Source organism: Lepidothrix coronata, unplaced genomic scaffold (genome assembly GCF_001604755.1).
Source record: "Lepidothrix coronata isolate B3197 unplaced genomic scaffold, Lepidothrix_coronata-1.0 Scaffold122, whole genome shotgun sequence".
Lineage (NCBI taxonomy): Eukaryota > Metazoa > Chordata > Aves > Passeriformes > Pipridae > Lepidothrix > Lepidothrix coronata.
Window position 1 is genome coordinate 2,701,360 of NW_016690302.1, and position 16,924 is coordinate 2,718,283.

Genomic DNA, 16,924 nt, shown 5'->3' on the forward strand with positions numbered 1-16,924 from the left:
CATGGTAAGGACAGGGGGATTATGATCTCCTCCTTTATGGCAACACCCAAATTTATGAGCATGACAAGGACAGGGGGATTATGATCTCCTCCTTTATGGCAACACCCAAATTTATGAGCATGGCAAGGACAGGGGGATTATGATCTCCTCCTTTATGGCAACACCCAAATTTACGAGCATGGCAAGGACAGGGGGATTATGATCTCCTCCTTTATGGCAACAGCCAAATTGCTGAGTATGGCAAGGACAGGGGACTTAGGAACTCCTGCTTTATGGCAACACCCAAAATGAGAAGTATGGATGGCAAGGACAGGGGGATTATGATCTCCTACTCTGTGGCAACACCCAAACTGATGAGTATGGCAAGGACAGGGAACTTAGGAACTCCTGCTCTATGGCAACACCCAAATTGATGAATATGGCAAGGACAGGGAGCACAGACCCATCTTCTGCCTTACTTTGTGTAGATCCTCCCATCTGTGAGGATCCCCGTTCTTAATAAATTATTTGAATTTTATTTTTTAAATGTTATTTGACTGAAGCAAATATAATATACTTGAAATAAAAGCCTGGCTGGAAGTGTCGGGCACAGGGACAGGAGTTGGACTCGGTGATCCTGATGGGTCCCTTCCAGCTCAGCACATTCCATCACTGTGTGATTCTAAGGGTCAGCCTTTTGCTCCTGCCTGTGGAGTGAAGCTGAGCAGCAGCAGAGCACACACTGAGCCAGTTCATGGTGAGGGAATTCCTGTTTGCCCCTGTGCAGAGGCTTTTCTTTCCTCCTTTTTCTGAGTTTTGCTGACTTTGCCATTGTTGGAGCCTGACCTGACTTTAGGACGCGAGTCCCTCAAGCCAGGAAATGGAGACTTCATATTACAGAACCCCAGAATGTCCTGAGTTGGAAGGGACCCACAAAGATCATCCAGTCCAACTCCTGGCCCTGCACAGACAACCCAACAATCCCACCCTGTCCCTGAGGGTGTTGTCCAAACACTCCTTGAGCTCTGGCAGCCTTGGGGCTGTGCCCACTGCCCTGGGGAGCCTGTTCAGTGCCCAACCACCCTCTGGGGAAGAACCTTTCACTGATACCCAACCCAACCCTCCCCTGGCACAACTTCAGGCCATTCCCTGGGGTCCTGTCACTGCCCAGCACAGAGACACATCACACGTGTTGTACATACACAGGTCACACATATCACTCACGTTCTATTACTGCATCACCTTCAACACACACACAGTCCATGATTTTTTCCTGCATCACCTTCAACACACACAGAGTCCATGATTTTTTCCTTTAAGAAAGGTCCTGAGAGGCTGTTTCTCTGGATTTTGGGTGAATCCCGCACTCCTTTGCCCTTGTGCTCTCCCAGGTGTCCGTCACCCCAACATCATCTGCGACTGCTGCAAGAAGCACGGCATCCGTGGCATGAGGTGGAAGTGCAAGATGTGCTTTGACTACGACCTGTGCACTCAGTGCTACATGAACAACAAACACGACCTGTCCCACTCCTTCGAGCGCTACGAGACGGCACATTCCCAGCCGTGAGTCCTGGCAGCCAGGGGGGGCTTTGGGGGGGCTCCAAAATGGGCTTTGGACCCCCCAGGGGTGTGCAAAACCATCTGCCAGAGTGCAGGGATGATGCACAGCACCTGACTAGTACATGTCTGTGTCATTTACATAGAAATAAATTTATTTCTGTATAATTTACATAGAAATAAATGTATTTCGGTATAATTTATATAGAAATAAATGTATTTCTGTATCATTTACGTAGAAATAAATTTGTTTCTATAGAATAAATATTTCTATGTAATTTATATAGAATAAATATTTCTATGTAATTTATATAGAATAAATATTTCTGTGTAATTTACGTAGAAATAAATATTTCTGTGTAATTTACGTGGAAATAAATATTTCCGTGTAATTTACGTAGAAATAAATATTTCTATGTAATTTATGTAGAAATAAATATTTCTACGTAATTTATATAGAAATAAATGTAGTTCTGTGTAACTTACATAGAAATAAAAGTATTTCTATATAAATGTAAAATATATTTATATAAAAATGTATCTATATTTATACATAAAACAAAGTTTTATATCTAAATGTATGTATGTTTATTTTTACATTTATATAGAAATGTATTTATACGTCAAATTAATTTTATATACAAATGTCAGTTTATATTTTATATATTTATATAGAAATGTATTTGTATTTTTATATAAATGCATTTTTATATAAATAAATGTGTGTTGGGGAGCGCTCAAAATGTTTTTACTCCTTGGCTTGCATGATCAAAAAGGTCTGGGGACTCTGTCCCACAGAACAAGGTAAGGCTGGATTGGGCACTTTGATGAAACTGCTTGAGAAAAACACAGCAAATAGAAATCAGAATTTTTCTGGGAAGTTTGATTAAGGCGAAAATTAAAAATATTTATCTGCTCTGGTTTTACTTTTCCTCCCTCCCCCTCCAATTTAAATAATTTTAGACATGGTTTGCTGTTCTCAGATAACCGAGTGGAGGGTGACACTCCCAAATTTCTGGGTCTAAACTGTTCTCTGAAGAACAACAACTTCTCGTTTACCCTTGCACTGATGCCTCTGGAACAGCATCCGTAATTCTCTGCTCGTTCCTGATCCGTCCTCCTGCCCCGGGGAAGAACTCAAAACCAGTCTCCACAGTAGTTTTATTTGCACCTCCTCAAGCGGGCACCAAGATGGATCTTTTAATCCTCTTGCCTTCGGGAGAAGTCATGAGAAATCAGCTTGTCTCTGTCGTTGATTTTCCTTTTCTTGCCTCCCTTTGAAAATATCCCAGAGCTTCGCATCCGCCCGTGGAATGGAAAGTGTAATTACTGTGCTAAAGGCAGCAGGGTGGGATTTGCAGCTGCTTTTCCTGCCTTATGGGAAGCTCTCCATGGAGTTAATTACCAGAGCTGTGCCGGTGTGGTTGAGCCAGAATTCCGAGTGCAAGCCAAGGGATGGATGTTTGTCCAGAGAATCTCCCCTCGGACCTTTGGGGCTTGTGTTTATCCACCAGATTAGGATGTTTCTGGAGCTTGTGTTAAATATGGCAAACCAGGCAGATCCTGCTTGGAAATGAGCTCCATGATTTCGTGTATATATAAAAATATATATATATAAAAATAGGCATGTGGGGTTTTTTCTCTTTCTATTAATATTATAATTATCTCCAAGTAGTTACTCAGGGATGCCTGACTGTGTCTTTTCTTTGAGCTGAAGGTACATAATCCTACTCACATTTAAAGAAAAAAGAGAAAAATAAAAAAAAGGTAGGCAGCAGTTGCTGTGAGAGGCTGCAGAGCAGCCCAGATTTTCTTCCCTGGGCATGGGATCTCCCAGCCCTGCAGAGCTGAATTCCCTTGGGAACACCCCCATCCAAAGGCAGATTTCTAAGGCAGTTTCTCCCCAGGACTCGGGGAAGGATGTACCCAGGGCAGTTTTTCCTTTCAGGGCTTGTCCTCACCCTGTGCCCAGACTGTGCTGCTGGAATTGGGCAGCCTGGAATTGGGCAGCCTGGAATTGGGCAGCCTGGAATTGGGCAGTCTGGAATTGGGCAGCCTGGAATTGGGCAGCCTGGAATTGGGCAGCCTGGAATTGGGCAGCCTGGAATTGGGCAGCCTGGAATTGGGCAGCCTGGAATTGGGCAGTTGGGTGGCTGCTGTCAGGGAGAAAAGGGAGCCTGGAGGGTGGCCAGGAAAGCTGCCAGACCCAGTGCTGTCCTGGGTGAGTTGTTTGACTTTCCCAGAGCACTGCAGTGCTGCTCTGGAATGTGCTGGAAGCACTGGAGGACTCTTTGGAGGTAGATGCCCATTTGTAGCAAAAATCTGATGGTGTGCTTTGGTGGCTTTTGGGTTGGGTTGTTTTTTTCCTAAATTACTTTGCCTTTTTTTTTTTTTCTGTGAGTGTGGCTCATTTTTTTTTTTCCTGTGAATATGGCTCATTGAGTGGTTTTAGAGAAGATGTGATATGAATTAACTTTATTTGATAAAAAGAAGTCTAGACATGGGCCAGAATGTGACACCCAGTCTTTGTTAAAGTAGCACTATTCTGATTTACATCAGTGTGTGTTAGCAGGAGCAATGACCTTAATGCCAAGCAGCAAAGAAAAAAAAAAAAAAAGAAGGAAAAAAGGAAAAGGGGGGTGTGTGTGACTTCAGGGACACAGCATGAGCCTGTCAGAGGTGACAGTGGCTTCTGGGAGCCTCAGTAAGGGGTAAGGGTAAAGCAGCAATAGTTGTAATTGGATAATAAAACACCTCTCCTGCTGTTCTGCGTGGCAGGTACTGATTCCAGCTGAGCTTAGGGATGGAGAGGAATTAGAAATCCTCAAGGAAGAAGCTTCCAGCTGTGGGAAGCTGCAATTTTAAAGATGAATGAGGAGTGCATATTGTGGTTCTTAGGAGTCACTCAGCTGTTGGAGCAAACAGGTCAGGAGTGGGTTTTGTTCCAGGCATTTGGCTGAGCTGGATGGCACAGTGCAATGAGTGTTTTGTGCAGGAGCTTTTGGACAGGGAGCTGGCAAATTGAATTCCCCAGAAATGCCTTTCAGTGCAGGAACAAGGAAGAAGCAGGAACATCTTTGCTTTAATGCAGATGCAATCCTGTGATTTGTTGCTCTGGTGTTCCGGAGGTTGCTCTGCATTAAGAATTGAATGTCCTCATATAAGAAATAAAAAAAAAAAAAATAAGTGAAACAAAGGGCCTGGATCACCTTTGAACAATGCCACAGAAAGGATTTCTTTGGAATAAGTGAGGTCTGAGCTGTACAGACACTGCCTGAGGCAGTGCACAGTCCTTTTCGAAGAACAGGAATTGCATGGCTCATGACTCACTGCACTGTTGCTTGGAGCACTCATCTCTCTCTTTTAGTTTTTTTTTGTTTTTTTTTTTGCTAAATAAAGTAGAAGACAAAACCTTTGGCAGTTCCCTCAGGCCCCCCAAAAATCTGCGTATTTAAAAAAGACACCCAGGTAAATGCTGTGTGGGTTTGGGTTTTGTTGTTCAGTGGCTGTGAAACGCAGGATGAGTCTCCTTTGGAGACCAAGGTTGTCCCTCCTCCCTTTCTCTGGCAGGGAATGGGGGTCTTTTGGTTCTTCAAAAGGAGCCTCAGGAGTGTGTTGCTGTCAGGACCCAGGCAAAGTGCTGTGATGAGCCCTCTGGAGTGTTAATTAGTCGGAAAGCTGAAGGGGAGTGGATGGAGAGGCATCCCAACAAGTTTGACAACATCCCATAATCTTGGATTTGAAGAACGAAGTTGGGGTTGCTTACACAGTCCTTGGGTTGCCACTGGTGAGATCAAATGTAGGACTGTGGGATGGAGCTCTCACCTCGAGTCTTTCTTGAAACAGAGATGAAGAGCTGGGAGTTTCCAGTCCCTCCAGGCCAACACGTTGCTCCTTGTAGCAGGTCACTAATCCTGGGATTTAGGAGGATTTAACCCCAGACAGACGCTGCAGAGGGTTCCCAATCAGTTTTCCAAAGAGGCTTTGAAGACTCCTTTACCTGAAGGCTATTTCAGGTCTTAAAATGACCTGAGTTTGAACCTCTGGTGGCAGGAAGTACTGTTGGGGTTTTTTTTAAATTTGCTATTAGAGGTAATCTCTTCCTGACCTCTTCCAGTTGTTTTTCTATTTTATTGGTCTTTTTTTGGTTTGAGTTTTGTGGCTGCTGTGGGAGACACTCTCATCCTTGGCTTAGAAGGATGAACAGCTCAGTTTTACTCAAGAGCTTTTTTTCCAGAGTTGTGTATCCATTTGGTGAATATGTGCTTGGTAATTGGAAGATAAATCAGTGTCTGGGAGCAGGGCAGCAAAGCAAAACTCATCAAGTTTATTTTAGGGCTGCAATAGTCAGGCATGCTCTGATGATTCTGCAAATAATCTACCTCTCATACAAAATATTAGTGTTATTATATCCCAGTGCAAAAGCAGCACTGGAATTTTGCTTGGATCACCTGCTCGGGGATGGGGCTGAGCTGAATTCCAGTGGGGGATGTTTTACCCAGGCTATTTTCTAGGCTTCACTCACCAATAAATCACAACAATTTTTCACAAGTCCTGTTTTCTTTTCCCTGGCCAACAATGGAGTTGGAGGAGCCAGCAAACCACACAGGGAAATATCCTGTGTAATCAAGCATAAGAAATACAAATATTTTCTCACATTGTGTTTTATCCTGTAGTCAAAACAGAGAGTGCAGTTATTTTCAGCCCTAATTCTTAAACCAGCTCTGTCTAGTCTGGTTACCAGCTGGATTTGGAAATCAGATACAGGAACAAGTGCATGCTCTGGTTTGGGTTTGCCAGTGCAGTGCAGACCCATTCAAGGCAGCTTTAATAATCCAGCCTTCCATCTGGGGCTGCTTGGACTGTGAGCCTGGACTAATCCAGCAGCTGAGTGACAACTGCTGGGTGTTTGATTACTGGGCAATAAAGGGGATGCAGGTTTATTTACATAGTAACCTCTTCAACATGTGTTATTTATGCAATGGCAGTTTAAGCTGTTGGTCTCAGAAGTTTTGGTGGCTGTTGACTCAAATCTGACTCTTCTGTGATGATGTGTTTGTTTCCTAACCTGTAAAAAAAATTAATTTCTTAATGTCAAATTATGTATTGATTTGTTCTATCAATGAATTAATATAATTTTACTTTTAAAAAAATCGTTATTTGCCAGATAAAATACCAAACTGTCACGTCATGTCATGTCATCATGGCTAGGCTTGCCTCCTTGTGCATTGCAGAACACCATTGAATATCCCTACATTAGGGCTTCCCTTGGTTATTTTGGAACATTCTGTTTGATTTGTAGAGCAGGGGTTGCATTTTAATGACATATTTTATCTTTACCTTTTGTGGAATTACACGATCCGAACTGTAAGCAAGAGAAATCTTCACTAAAACATCCTTAGCCTGTGTTTTGAACTGATAGTCATGTTTAAAGGATGAGGGACAAGACATTTATTTCACTTTGTGTGCTCAGGGGTGCTTCTGTGTTGGTCTGAAACCCTGAGTCTGAGCTGAGCTTTGGAGGTCACCCAAAAAAGACTGAGCTCTTAGCCCAACCCAGACCCGGGTTATAAAGACACAGCTGCTTTTGTGAAGAACTGCTGCCTTGTCAAGGAAGGACAGGATTGAAAAGGAAGAATCTTGGTAAAGACAGTTCCTGAAATAGGTTTCCGTGATCCTGATCCCTCACCAGCGCCCTTGTCTTAGTCTGGTTCATGCTTGAGCAACCAGCAGCCCCTGCCATCTGTCAGAATTGCCTTCCTTTATCCTCTGCTGGAAGTGCTTCAGGAAAAGCTTTGCTGGGGGGGGGATTAGAGAATCTAGAATTTCTTGCATCGAGGTCAGTTTTATCTGTGGTTTCTGCAAGGTCTTTGTGTTGATTTTCTTGAGTTCACCCTGTGTAGATCTTTGCACATCCTGGAAGGGATGTGGGTTTTGTGTCTGCTGTGGGTTTTTGTCTACCGTGAGCTGAAAGTCTCGTTTACAGCTGTGCCTTTCTGAAGAGATAGATGAACGTGGTATTTATGGCCTGCTGCATTTCAGGGTGTCCATCCCTTCTGCTCTCCAGCCCCGTGCACTGTGCTTGTCTTTTTGGGATAAGAACTTCCTGCAGTGGAAAAGTCTCTGTCTTGCAAAATACTTCAGCTGTGCCTGGTGTGAAGGGTCTCTGACTCCTGCAGGGTCTCAGGTCATTACTGCAAGTTAAAAGCAGTCTGTTTAAACTTCTCCAGGTTGGTTAATTTGGGTCCCACATCTCTCCAAAGCCAGGGTGATGCTGCTGTTGGAGCTGTGTGGAGCAGAGCTCCCAGGGATGTGAAAAGCTGTGTAAGCACCTCGGTGAAACTTGAGCACAGGCAGAATATCCCCAGGGAGTGGCTCCCAGCCTGCTGGAGAGAGACATAACTTCATTCTGTACAGTACACGCTCCCAAGTGTTTTCTGGACTCTACAGTAATTTAATATCGGTGGAATTTGTAGGGCAGAAATGGCTGCAGACTTTGGCTGTCATAATTAACGCCGTTATTAAAGGCAGCATCGCGGTGATTAAATTTATCTCGAGGGTATTTTAGCATCACACGAATAACTTCGGTTGTTACCCAGTGTTTGGAGCAAAACATGTTGAATTAGATTAAAAGCTAAGACACATTGGCTCAGGACATGCAGTTCTTGCATTGTTCCTGGGTGCTGGTCAGCAGGGTGGTTCAAGGCAGGGGCATTGTTTTTGGGAGGCTGGGGAAGGAAGGTTTTTCTGGTGGATTGTCTCCAGCAAGAGGTGGAGTTTCTTAAGTTTTCTTCCTTTCTGAAGTGGTTGGCTTTGTTTTCTTGGTCTCCAGCCACAGATTTCACCGTAAGTGGCGGGTTAATGTGAGGGCTGTTGAGATGGGAAATGACTCCTGTTGTGTGACTACACAAAAAGGGAACTTCTGCTAGGAATAGAATGAGTCGTGGTTGTTTTGCTCTTTAAACATCTTGCTTAAGCTTAACTCAGTGCTTTATTTTACTATCACTGAGGATCTTTGCATCGAGAGCTCCCTTGAGAGAGTAGGGTTTGCAGGAGAGAAGTATATTTTTATCACTCAGTCAGGGCTTGACTGAGAGATCTTTGATGAATTGTTAGAAAAACATGCAACAAAATACAGTGAAAACAGTGTTGTAGCTGAACTGTTTCAGACACAGTGCCCAAATCCATGCTGGTTTTTGAAGCTGGTCTCTAGTGCCTGACACAGAGCAGTAAAATGAATGCTGATCAGCATCTCTTTTTAGCTGAGCTTTTCCCTATCCCACTCTCATTATCTCCTTTCATAACAACATCCAGCCTTGCTGGTGCCTAAACCAGGCAAAATCCCAACCATCAAAATAAAGGGTCTTCCTCTTGCTCCTGTTGAGCTGCAATCTGGACAATGAACATTCCACCATTGTAAGAGCCTGTGTAAATAATCTCTCCCTCTTTTTAAACACATTAGGTTGTAAACCAGAGGTGGGAGATCCGTCAGCAGGTTAAGAAAGGTAAAAGACTTAAGCATTTGGTGGATAAGTAAACAGTAAGTTCAGGCCTAAGCTTTTTATCCTTCTGAGTCTCCACCTTCTCTCTGTAGGTATTAGATGGAAAATAAATACAGTGTTCTGAGGTCAGCCCTACCCCCAATAAGCTTCCCCTCCCCTTGCCCTGTGGAACAGCTGCTGAACTTGGTTTGCTCTGTCTGCTCTGGGAGTTGCCAAGAGCCTGTCAGGCTCCAGGGGTATGGATTGGGGCACCTTGGCAGTCGCCTCGAAAAGTGGATTGTACCCCGGGTGAGCAGCCCAAACAGCTCCCTGAGGATTTTGGTGGCTTGGTGACTCATGAGAAGGCTTTCTGCTGGGGAGCAGAGCGGGCAGAGCACGCACAGAGCCAGCAGAGGAGCTGCTGTGACACTATGGGAATTGGAAGCTGCTTTAACAGGACATCAGACCCCCTGTTCACTATCACGTAGGTACCTTCCCTTTGTCCGTGAGCTGGAGCGGGGGGTGTGCCTGGAGTGTGGAGTGCAGGGCACATGGACAGGGCTGGGAGATCCTGGGAATGGTGTAGCCATGGTCTGATCTGCTCAGCTTTTCAGCAGGTGAACTGTGCTGTGCAGGTCAGGGTATGGGATGTGCTGAACTCCTTGTGACTCCAAAGCATTAATGCAATGGGCACCCCAGAGAAGTCCATCAGCATCCCCTTAAAATGAGGGGTAGTCCTCATATGACAGACCTTGGTTGGGTCTGAGCTTTAAACAGTGTCAATAATTACAATAAATTCATTTGTTTTCTCTCATTTTGTTTTTTTCCAGAGTCCTGGTGAGTCCTCGACAGAATTTGACTCGCATCACCTTAAAAGGGACTTTCCAGGGGGCTAAAGTGGTCCGTGGCCCCGACTGGGAGTGGGGTAACCAGGATGGTAAGCTGCTTTTGGGATGTCCTGTCAAACACACCACTGGATTTGTTTTTAAACATAAATTACATAAAATTTTATTTTTTTCTTTTTGGCAAATTGCAAGTGCATGTGCTGAGCAGCATCTTCTGGGGAGCTGCTCGGAGGATGGAGGTTGCTGTTGTTTAGAGTATTAAATATTCCTTGTTTTCTTGTATTGGTTATTTGTCACATACCTGTGACATAAACCATATGCATTCATTGAGGGTGTGGGAGGGAAGTTTTGCTACTCCTGTTTCACAGACATGAAAACTCCTGGGAACCATCCTGGAAGTTCTTGTATAAAACTATAAGTGTACATGATGATAAACAAAGACCCATCTTTTCCTGAAAAAGCTTTCATTTACAGTGGGAGTAAGGGTTGTCTGACTCTGTGTACAGTACTCCTTTCTGCTCTGGAGTTCTGTGGAATATCCTTATTTGGACACTTTTAAGAACAGTGAGGAGAAATGCTCTAAGGATGGTTTCCCATGGAACATTAATGAACTGTTTGCTGTGGTTACTGCAGAATGGTTTCTGCTTTCAGTAGGATTTGTAACTTCAGGCTGAAAATGCAGAGGGACAAAAATGCCTTTTTTAGAGCTGTTCTTGGGTGTAATGACTGCACTTAATTCACTGATACCAGTTTCTGTTAGTGCTGCAGGGTTCAGGAAGCTGTACTGTCCTTTCCTATTCCAGAGCCCCGTTCACACTGTAATGTTTACAGCTCCTTTTGTCCCTTAAGAATTAAGTCAGAAGTTCAAAGGTTTCCAAAGTTGACTCTGCCATTTATTGCAGCTCTGGGTTCAGTGGAGGACATGGATACTTGCAGGGTCTGAGAGCAAAAGCAGCTTATGCTCAATACAGCTTATCCATCCTGTTGAGATCAGATGGACATTTACATGTCTGAGACTCGCGTTGCTTACGATGGTGGTGACCTGAAACCAGTTACACCAGCAAGACCAGTGGGAAGAACCCTAAAAACCCTAAATCCAGCCCCTCAGGTGGTCTCTGAGCAGCACTGCCCTGGTTTTGGTGGAGCTGCCCCCACCCACAGCCGTTTGCTCCTCTTGTCACTGATAGGACTGGCACGAAAGCCCACTGGTTTGTGTTGTGCTTTTTAGTCAGATGTGCAGTTGGATGAGGAATTAAACTCCTTTAAGCTGTTAAATTTCAAGACTTTAGAGGCAATTAGAAGCCTCAGACAGACAGATGTTGCTGTCCCCGTTTGGGACTTGCCCAAGTGACTTGGCAGCAGAGTTGGGTTGGGAATCTGCAAACTCTGACTTCCTTCGTGAGGTTCAGTGCTGATAGACTGTTGTCTCTTGGATGACATGTCCCATGTGCCCAGCCAGATTTATCTCCACACACTTATCCTCCTGTTCTGGGTTTTTCCAGTGTACTGCTCCTTTCTTGGGCAGATGAAGAGAAGTGCCAGAACAAACCTTATTTGATGCTCTTCCACCTGGCTGGTGTTGGGGAGAAATTAAAGATCTTGGGTGGGTTTTACATCACTGTTTTTTGTCTTGCCACAGTGTGGTGCCATGACACTGTGTGTTCCCTAACCTAGGCCACGCACACCAGGAGGAATTCTGCACAGAATTCAGCTTTTTCCACATCTGTGTTCCAAAGTAGATGGCTGGCTGGCTTTCAGTGAGTTTAAACACGCTCCTAGCTGGCCAAACCGAGCCGTGTCACGCTTTAATTTTCCTGATTTTCCCTTTTCCCCCCCTCAGGTGGCGAGGGTAAAACCGGCCGCGTGGTCGATATCCGCGGCTGGGACGTGGAGACCGGGCGCAGCGTGGCCAGCGTGACGTGGTCTGACGGGACCACCAACGTCTACAGGGTGGGCCACAAGGGGAAGGTGGACCTGAAATGCACCGTGGAGGCTTCCGGGGGCTTCTACTACAAGGAGCATCTCCCGAAATTAGGTGTGTAGAGACAAGTCGCCCGCTGGGAAGTTGGGATGCCGTCGGGAGACACCAAAGCCATTTTGCTTGGGAGGCAGAAAAGCAGCAGGTGGTTTTGTAAAGTTCCTACATCATATGTGCCATTCAAGAGAAGTGGCTTGTGTGTGACCTGCTGCTTGATTTCAGAGTGGTCAATGAAATAGTGCTGGGGTAAAACCACGAGGTGCCCGCAGCCATGTCCCGGAGAGGGATCTTCTGCCAAGGCAAATCCCTGCTGGAAATGCAGGAAACTCCCACTCTGTCACGGAGAATTCAACCCAGTGTCAGTTCTGTTAACCCAGAGCTTTTAGTTCTTCAGGCAAGCAGTGGTTCAGCTGGTGTTCACTGTGCTTTTACAGAGCAAATATCATTGCTCTGGTGGACCCAAAAGTGTGTTGGAGGGGACGTGACCAAAGGGAGAGTTCTGAGAATGGAGCTGCCAAATACTTGCCCGGGAGAGAGAGATTAGAAAAAGTGATTGGAAAAGGTGATGTCTGTATTGGCAACATGCTGCAATTCACATTTAACTCTGATGAAACCAAGGAAACTGTTTGTGCTTTTGGACTTGCAGCTTTTCTTTACCAATGCATAATTTAGTTGTGTTTATTTTAATGAGTTGCAGGGTCCATCTTTTGCTCCCCTGAAAGAAAACAAGAGGGGGTCTGTTCCTGTGTTTGCAGCAGCAGAATCAGGCCTTTCTGATTCTTTCCTCTCCCTGAGCAGCTTGGCAAGAGCACGAGGGAAGGGAAGGGTTGGATGGGGAGTTTATCCCAGTGGTGCAGCCTCCCTCTGCACGGGAAGGGTAGGAGGGGAAGGCACTCCTCAAAGCAAGTTATGTGGCTGCCTGTGGAAGAGAACTTATTTTGGGTGCTGAGTGGGTGTGTCTGCTGAACACCAGTTGTGGGTGACTGAGCTGCTAAGAACAGCTCCTGATGTCTGCCATGACATGAGAGGCGTCCTTCAAAGGCATTCCCCGCTCTGGGAAGGGACAGAATGTGTCTTGTTAGAGCTGCCTCATGCTTAATTCATAGAATTAGAGCTAAATCCTCTTGATTTCTCCGCCTAGGGCATACCCCAAATAGAAAAGGGGTGTTTTTACACCATTCTACCCCAATTAATGTTAATTTGTGGCCCTTGTTACAAAGCCAGTGAGGCACAAAGGTGTATTATTGCATCCTGCATGTCTGTGGGTGGTGTTATTCTCCCCAGGAAAGCCAGCTGAGCTGCAGAGGAAGGAGAGCACAGACAGACACCCATTCCAGCACGGGGACAAGGTGAAGTGCCTGCTGGACATCGACATCCTGAGGGAGATGCAGGAGGGCCATGGAGGCTGGAACCCCAAAATGGCAGAGGTATGAGGCTGGTTACTCCTCTGGGTGAAGTATCAGTCACTGTCTCAGCCTGCACAGGTAGGCACTGGTTAGGAAGTTACCAGAACATCTTTGTGTAACACGGTACCTCCTGCATTTATATTGAGTTGACTGAAGCCCAAATACAGATTTTTTTAGTGGTAGGACACTGGAGTCAGATTTATTTTTAGGCTCGGATTTATGTGACAGTTGCCTTGTGGAGCCCTGCACAAGAGTTGCTCAGAAGTCTTGGGAGCAAAAAAAATAATGGCTGGTTTGTCTGTTTTCAAATGAGCCCTGGACCTTTTCTTCAGGATTCTGGATCCATTCCTTGTTTGGCTTCTTTGCTAATGGAAGTTATGTGTTTTGTCAACAGTGGGCTCTGTCCCTGGCCAGGGCTAAAATTTCTCAGCCCATATGATATTCTTGGAGCTTAGCCTGTTGTCTTGTCTTTAGATTGAAGAGCTCTCGCTCTGCTGTCACCTGTTGTCTAAAAAAACCCAGATAGCAGAGGAAGTAAAGATAGAAGTGACACCTATTACTGTGGAACAGCATGAAGCAGTGCTATAAAATTATAAAACTCACTTTATATATGTATCCTGGCCCAACCTGCCCTGTAGGTGAGCAGGCTTTTTGAAATCAGGCTTTAAAATGTCGAGACAAACTGTGTCATTTCAGCTTCAAAGTGGAAATCTGTTAACTGAGCATCAGCCTCCTGGTTTTTTTCAGCCTGGCAGGCAGGGACATGGCATCTCCTGGCAGGAACTTTAAGAAGGCTGCCAGTGGAGCCAGGAATTTTTTATTCCATCCCCAAAGCTGTAGTTTCTGAATGCTGCTGTGTGGTTCCCGGTGTCTGTTGGTTGTTAAAACCTCTGTGCTCCTGAATTCCTGTTGTTGGTGAATCCAGGTGTAGAGGGGGATATTAAACAGATTTTTACGAGATGTAAAACAGTAACTTCCTGTCATTTCAGAAACTGGTCCTTTTTGCCTCCTTCTAAACTATGAGCTGCTCAGGACCTGCCAGAACCAACAATTCTAGAGCACTGCACTACACAACTAGACTTTATTTTGTCTCCTCTGCCATGCCCCTTTTTTTCCCCCTCTCAGAGTGTGCTTTGCTGGTATTATAATGCAGAACAATGTTGTGATCTCTGCCCACCTTTGTCATTTGAGAAGAGGACAATTTGTGCTGCATTTTCCAGGATTTTTTGCACTTTGTATTCCTACCCCCCTCCTCCCCCAATATGCTGCTACTTTAAAGGAGCTTCTTAAGGAGCCCTTCCCTGCTTTTGTAGACAAACAATGGCTGCATCTCCTGTGAAGCAGGTTTGGGAGCTCTGTTAGTCTGTGGATTGGAAATGCTGGGTAATTTAGCCACCTATGCCTGCTTTCCCCACTGTTAAGCAATGTGATTTATTTAGGGGCTTTCCCCTACTTTTTTTTCCCCCCTATCAAAAGTTCATTGGCCAGACAGGGACCGTGCACAGGATCACGGACAGAGGGGACGTGAGGGTCCAGTTCAACAGCGAAACCCGCTGGACTTTCCATCCTGGAGCCCTGACCAAGGTACGTGCTGGGCTGGGCCAGGGCTGGGAATGCTGCAGGGAAGAGCTGTCCTTCAGCCTGCTGTGCTGGGACATGGTGTGGCACAAGCAAGTGCTGAAGGGATGCCCTGCTGGGCCAAACACAGTGGGTTTGGGCAGAGCTCCCTGCAGCCCATCAGAGCTCAGGCAGATGGTTGCAGGCAGTGGGAGTTGGGCTGCTGGGCTGGCCAGTTTTATGAGCTTCTGCATTTTAAATGCAATTTCTTCAGGTAAATTCCATTTCTTGATTCCAGCTTCTTTCATATGACAGTTTACCTACAGTAGCTCATCTTTCTGCAGCTGCCTTTCAACCTTTTTCCACATAATTGCCATTTGATTTTGTTTTCTTCCATTTGACTTTGTTTTCTTCCATTTGATTTTGTTTTCTTCCATTTGATTTTGTTTTCTTCCATTTGATTTTGTTTTCTTCCATTTGACTTTGTTTTCTTCCATTTGATTTTGTTTTCTTCCATTTGACTTTGTTTTCTTCCATTTGATTTCGTTTTCTTCCATTTGACTTTGTTTTCTTCCTTTTGATTTCCTTTTCTTCCTTTTGATTTCGTTTTCTTCCTTTTCATTTCGTTTTCTTCCTTGTTCCCGTGTCTCTGTGCTATTCTCCTTTTTTTGCACCTTCGTCTCCCTTCTCTTTGATTCTTCTGGATGACCTGAGTCTTTAATCCAGCTCTTCTAATTTTGTGTCTGCGTTTCTAAAGCTCATAGCTCTGACCTTCCCCAGAGGTTTGAAATGTGGATGATTAGAAACAGAGATAATTAGATATAGAAGAAGCTGCTGGAAGACCACAAAATTCTGAAAGACCTGAACAAGGTCACAATGCTAAAAACCCCAAAATCAAGGGAAAATGCAGTGTCAGACTGTTTTGCACAGAACTGGTCTGCTTTGAAAAGTGTGTTTTGACAGTGCTCCCTTCTTAGCTCAGTGAGCAGAGGGAGCATCTGGCATATTACCAGAACAGATAAACTCTGATTTCCCTTTTCTCTTTTAAATAAAAAACAGATTTAACTCCCTTATTAAAGTGAATTAAAATCTCCAGTGCCAGGTCAGGTGTAGTGAGGAGATGGACCGAGGAAAGCCCCACAATTTTATACTGGCGTTAATTATAAATGGCTTGAAGAAGAACAAAAAGTTAGAAAACTGTCTGTTGCAAATTATTTCCCTACTTAAATGTGCACTTGGCTTGAAAGAGAGTTACCCCAGCCCTTGGACTGTGTTTCTTTGGCAGTGCAGTGATTACAGTTGTACTAATGGTTTGCAGTGCCTTGTTTTCTGAGCCAGTGGGTGTTTTTTGAGTCGATGGGTGTCGTGTTTGGTTGGGTTTCTGGGGTTGTTTTGGGGGGGGGGTTGTGGCTTCATCTCCCAAAAGCTTATGACTTTCTTTTTTTTGTAGCTCAACACATTCTGGGTGGGTGATGTGGTCCGGGTGATCGATGACATGGAGACAGTGAAGCGGTTCCAGCCTGGCCACGGCGAGTGGACGGACGAGATGGCCCCTGTGAGTGCACCCCAGCCCCAGGAGTTTGCCCAAGCAATCCCTGAGAGTGATGGGCTTGCACTGCCCCCCCCAGACACTCCTGCTGGTCACTGAGTGCCCAGACCTTGCTGGGGCCCTGCAGAGTCCCTGTTCCCTCCTGCTGTTGGCTCCTGGTGACCCAGTCGTGTTGCAGCACCCAAAGCAAACAGGGAGAGGGCAAGTCTGACCAAGGGTTTGGCTGCCACCAGCTCAGATAAGAGGTTTCGCTGACCAAAGTAAACAAGTCCTCTTACACCCTCCCTAATTCTCTGGAATGAGTCAGGGAAGTGTCCAAGTGGAAGAATGGTCAGACCAGTGTGGCTAAAAAGTGGGATACAGGTTAATTGTTCCTCCAGGAGCAATTAAACACCCAGAGGAAACCTTTCCTAGTCCCACTTTGGTCAGTTCTCTGTGTTCTTCAAACCACATTTTGTTGTTTCACCACCTGCTTCCCCAGACATTTGTAAGGTGTCTGGGAAACCCTTCTGGGTAAAACTGGTGAGAACCCTCTGGTGCCCTCGAAGTGGGAGCTGCCTGCGAGTGTGTCC

The 16,924-nt window shown here is 45.3% G+C and overlaps 1 protein-coding gene across 2 annotated transcripts in view; it reads left to right on the forward strand.

The window, feature by feature from the left end:
- Positions 1-16,924, forward strand: part of MIB2 (mindbomb E3 ubiquitin protein ligase 2) — a 41,287-nt gene that overhangs the window by 12,279 nt on the left and 12,084 nt on the right. For both annotated transcript variants that reach the window (XR_001876534.1, XM_017825714.1), the window contains exons 3-8: positions 1,371-1,542; positions 9,848-9,954; positions 11,703-11,897; positions 13,125-13,267; positions 14,723-14,830; positions 16,254-16,358. Coding sequence is in view for 1 of the 2 variants with exons in the window: in XM_017825714.1 (XP_017681203.1) it covers positions 1,371-1,542; positions 9,848-9,954; positions 11,703-11,897; positions 13,125-13,267; positions 14,723-14,830; positions 16,254-16,358 (830 nt within the window). In the remaining variant the exon portion in view is untranslated. The remainder of the gene's footprint in view (positions 1-1,370; positions 1,543-9,847; positions 9,955-11,702; positions 11,898-13,124; positions 13,268-14,722; positions 14,831-16,253; positions 16,359-16,924) is intronic.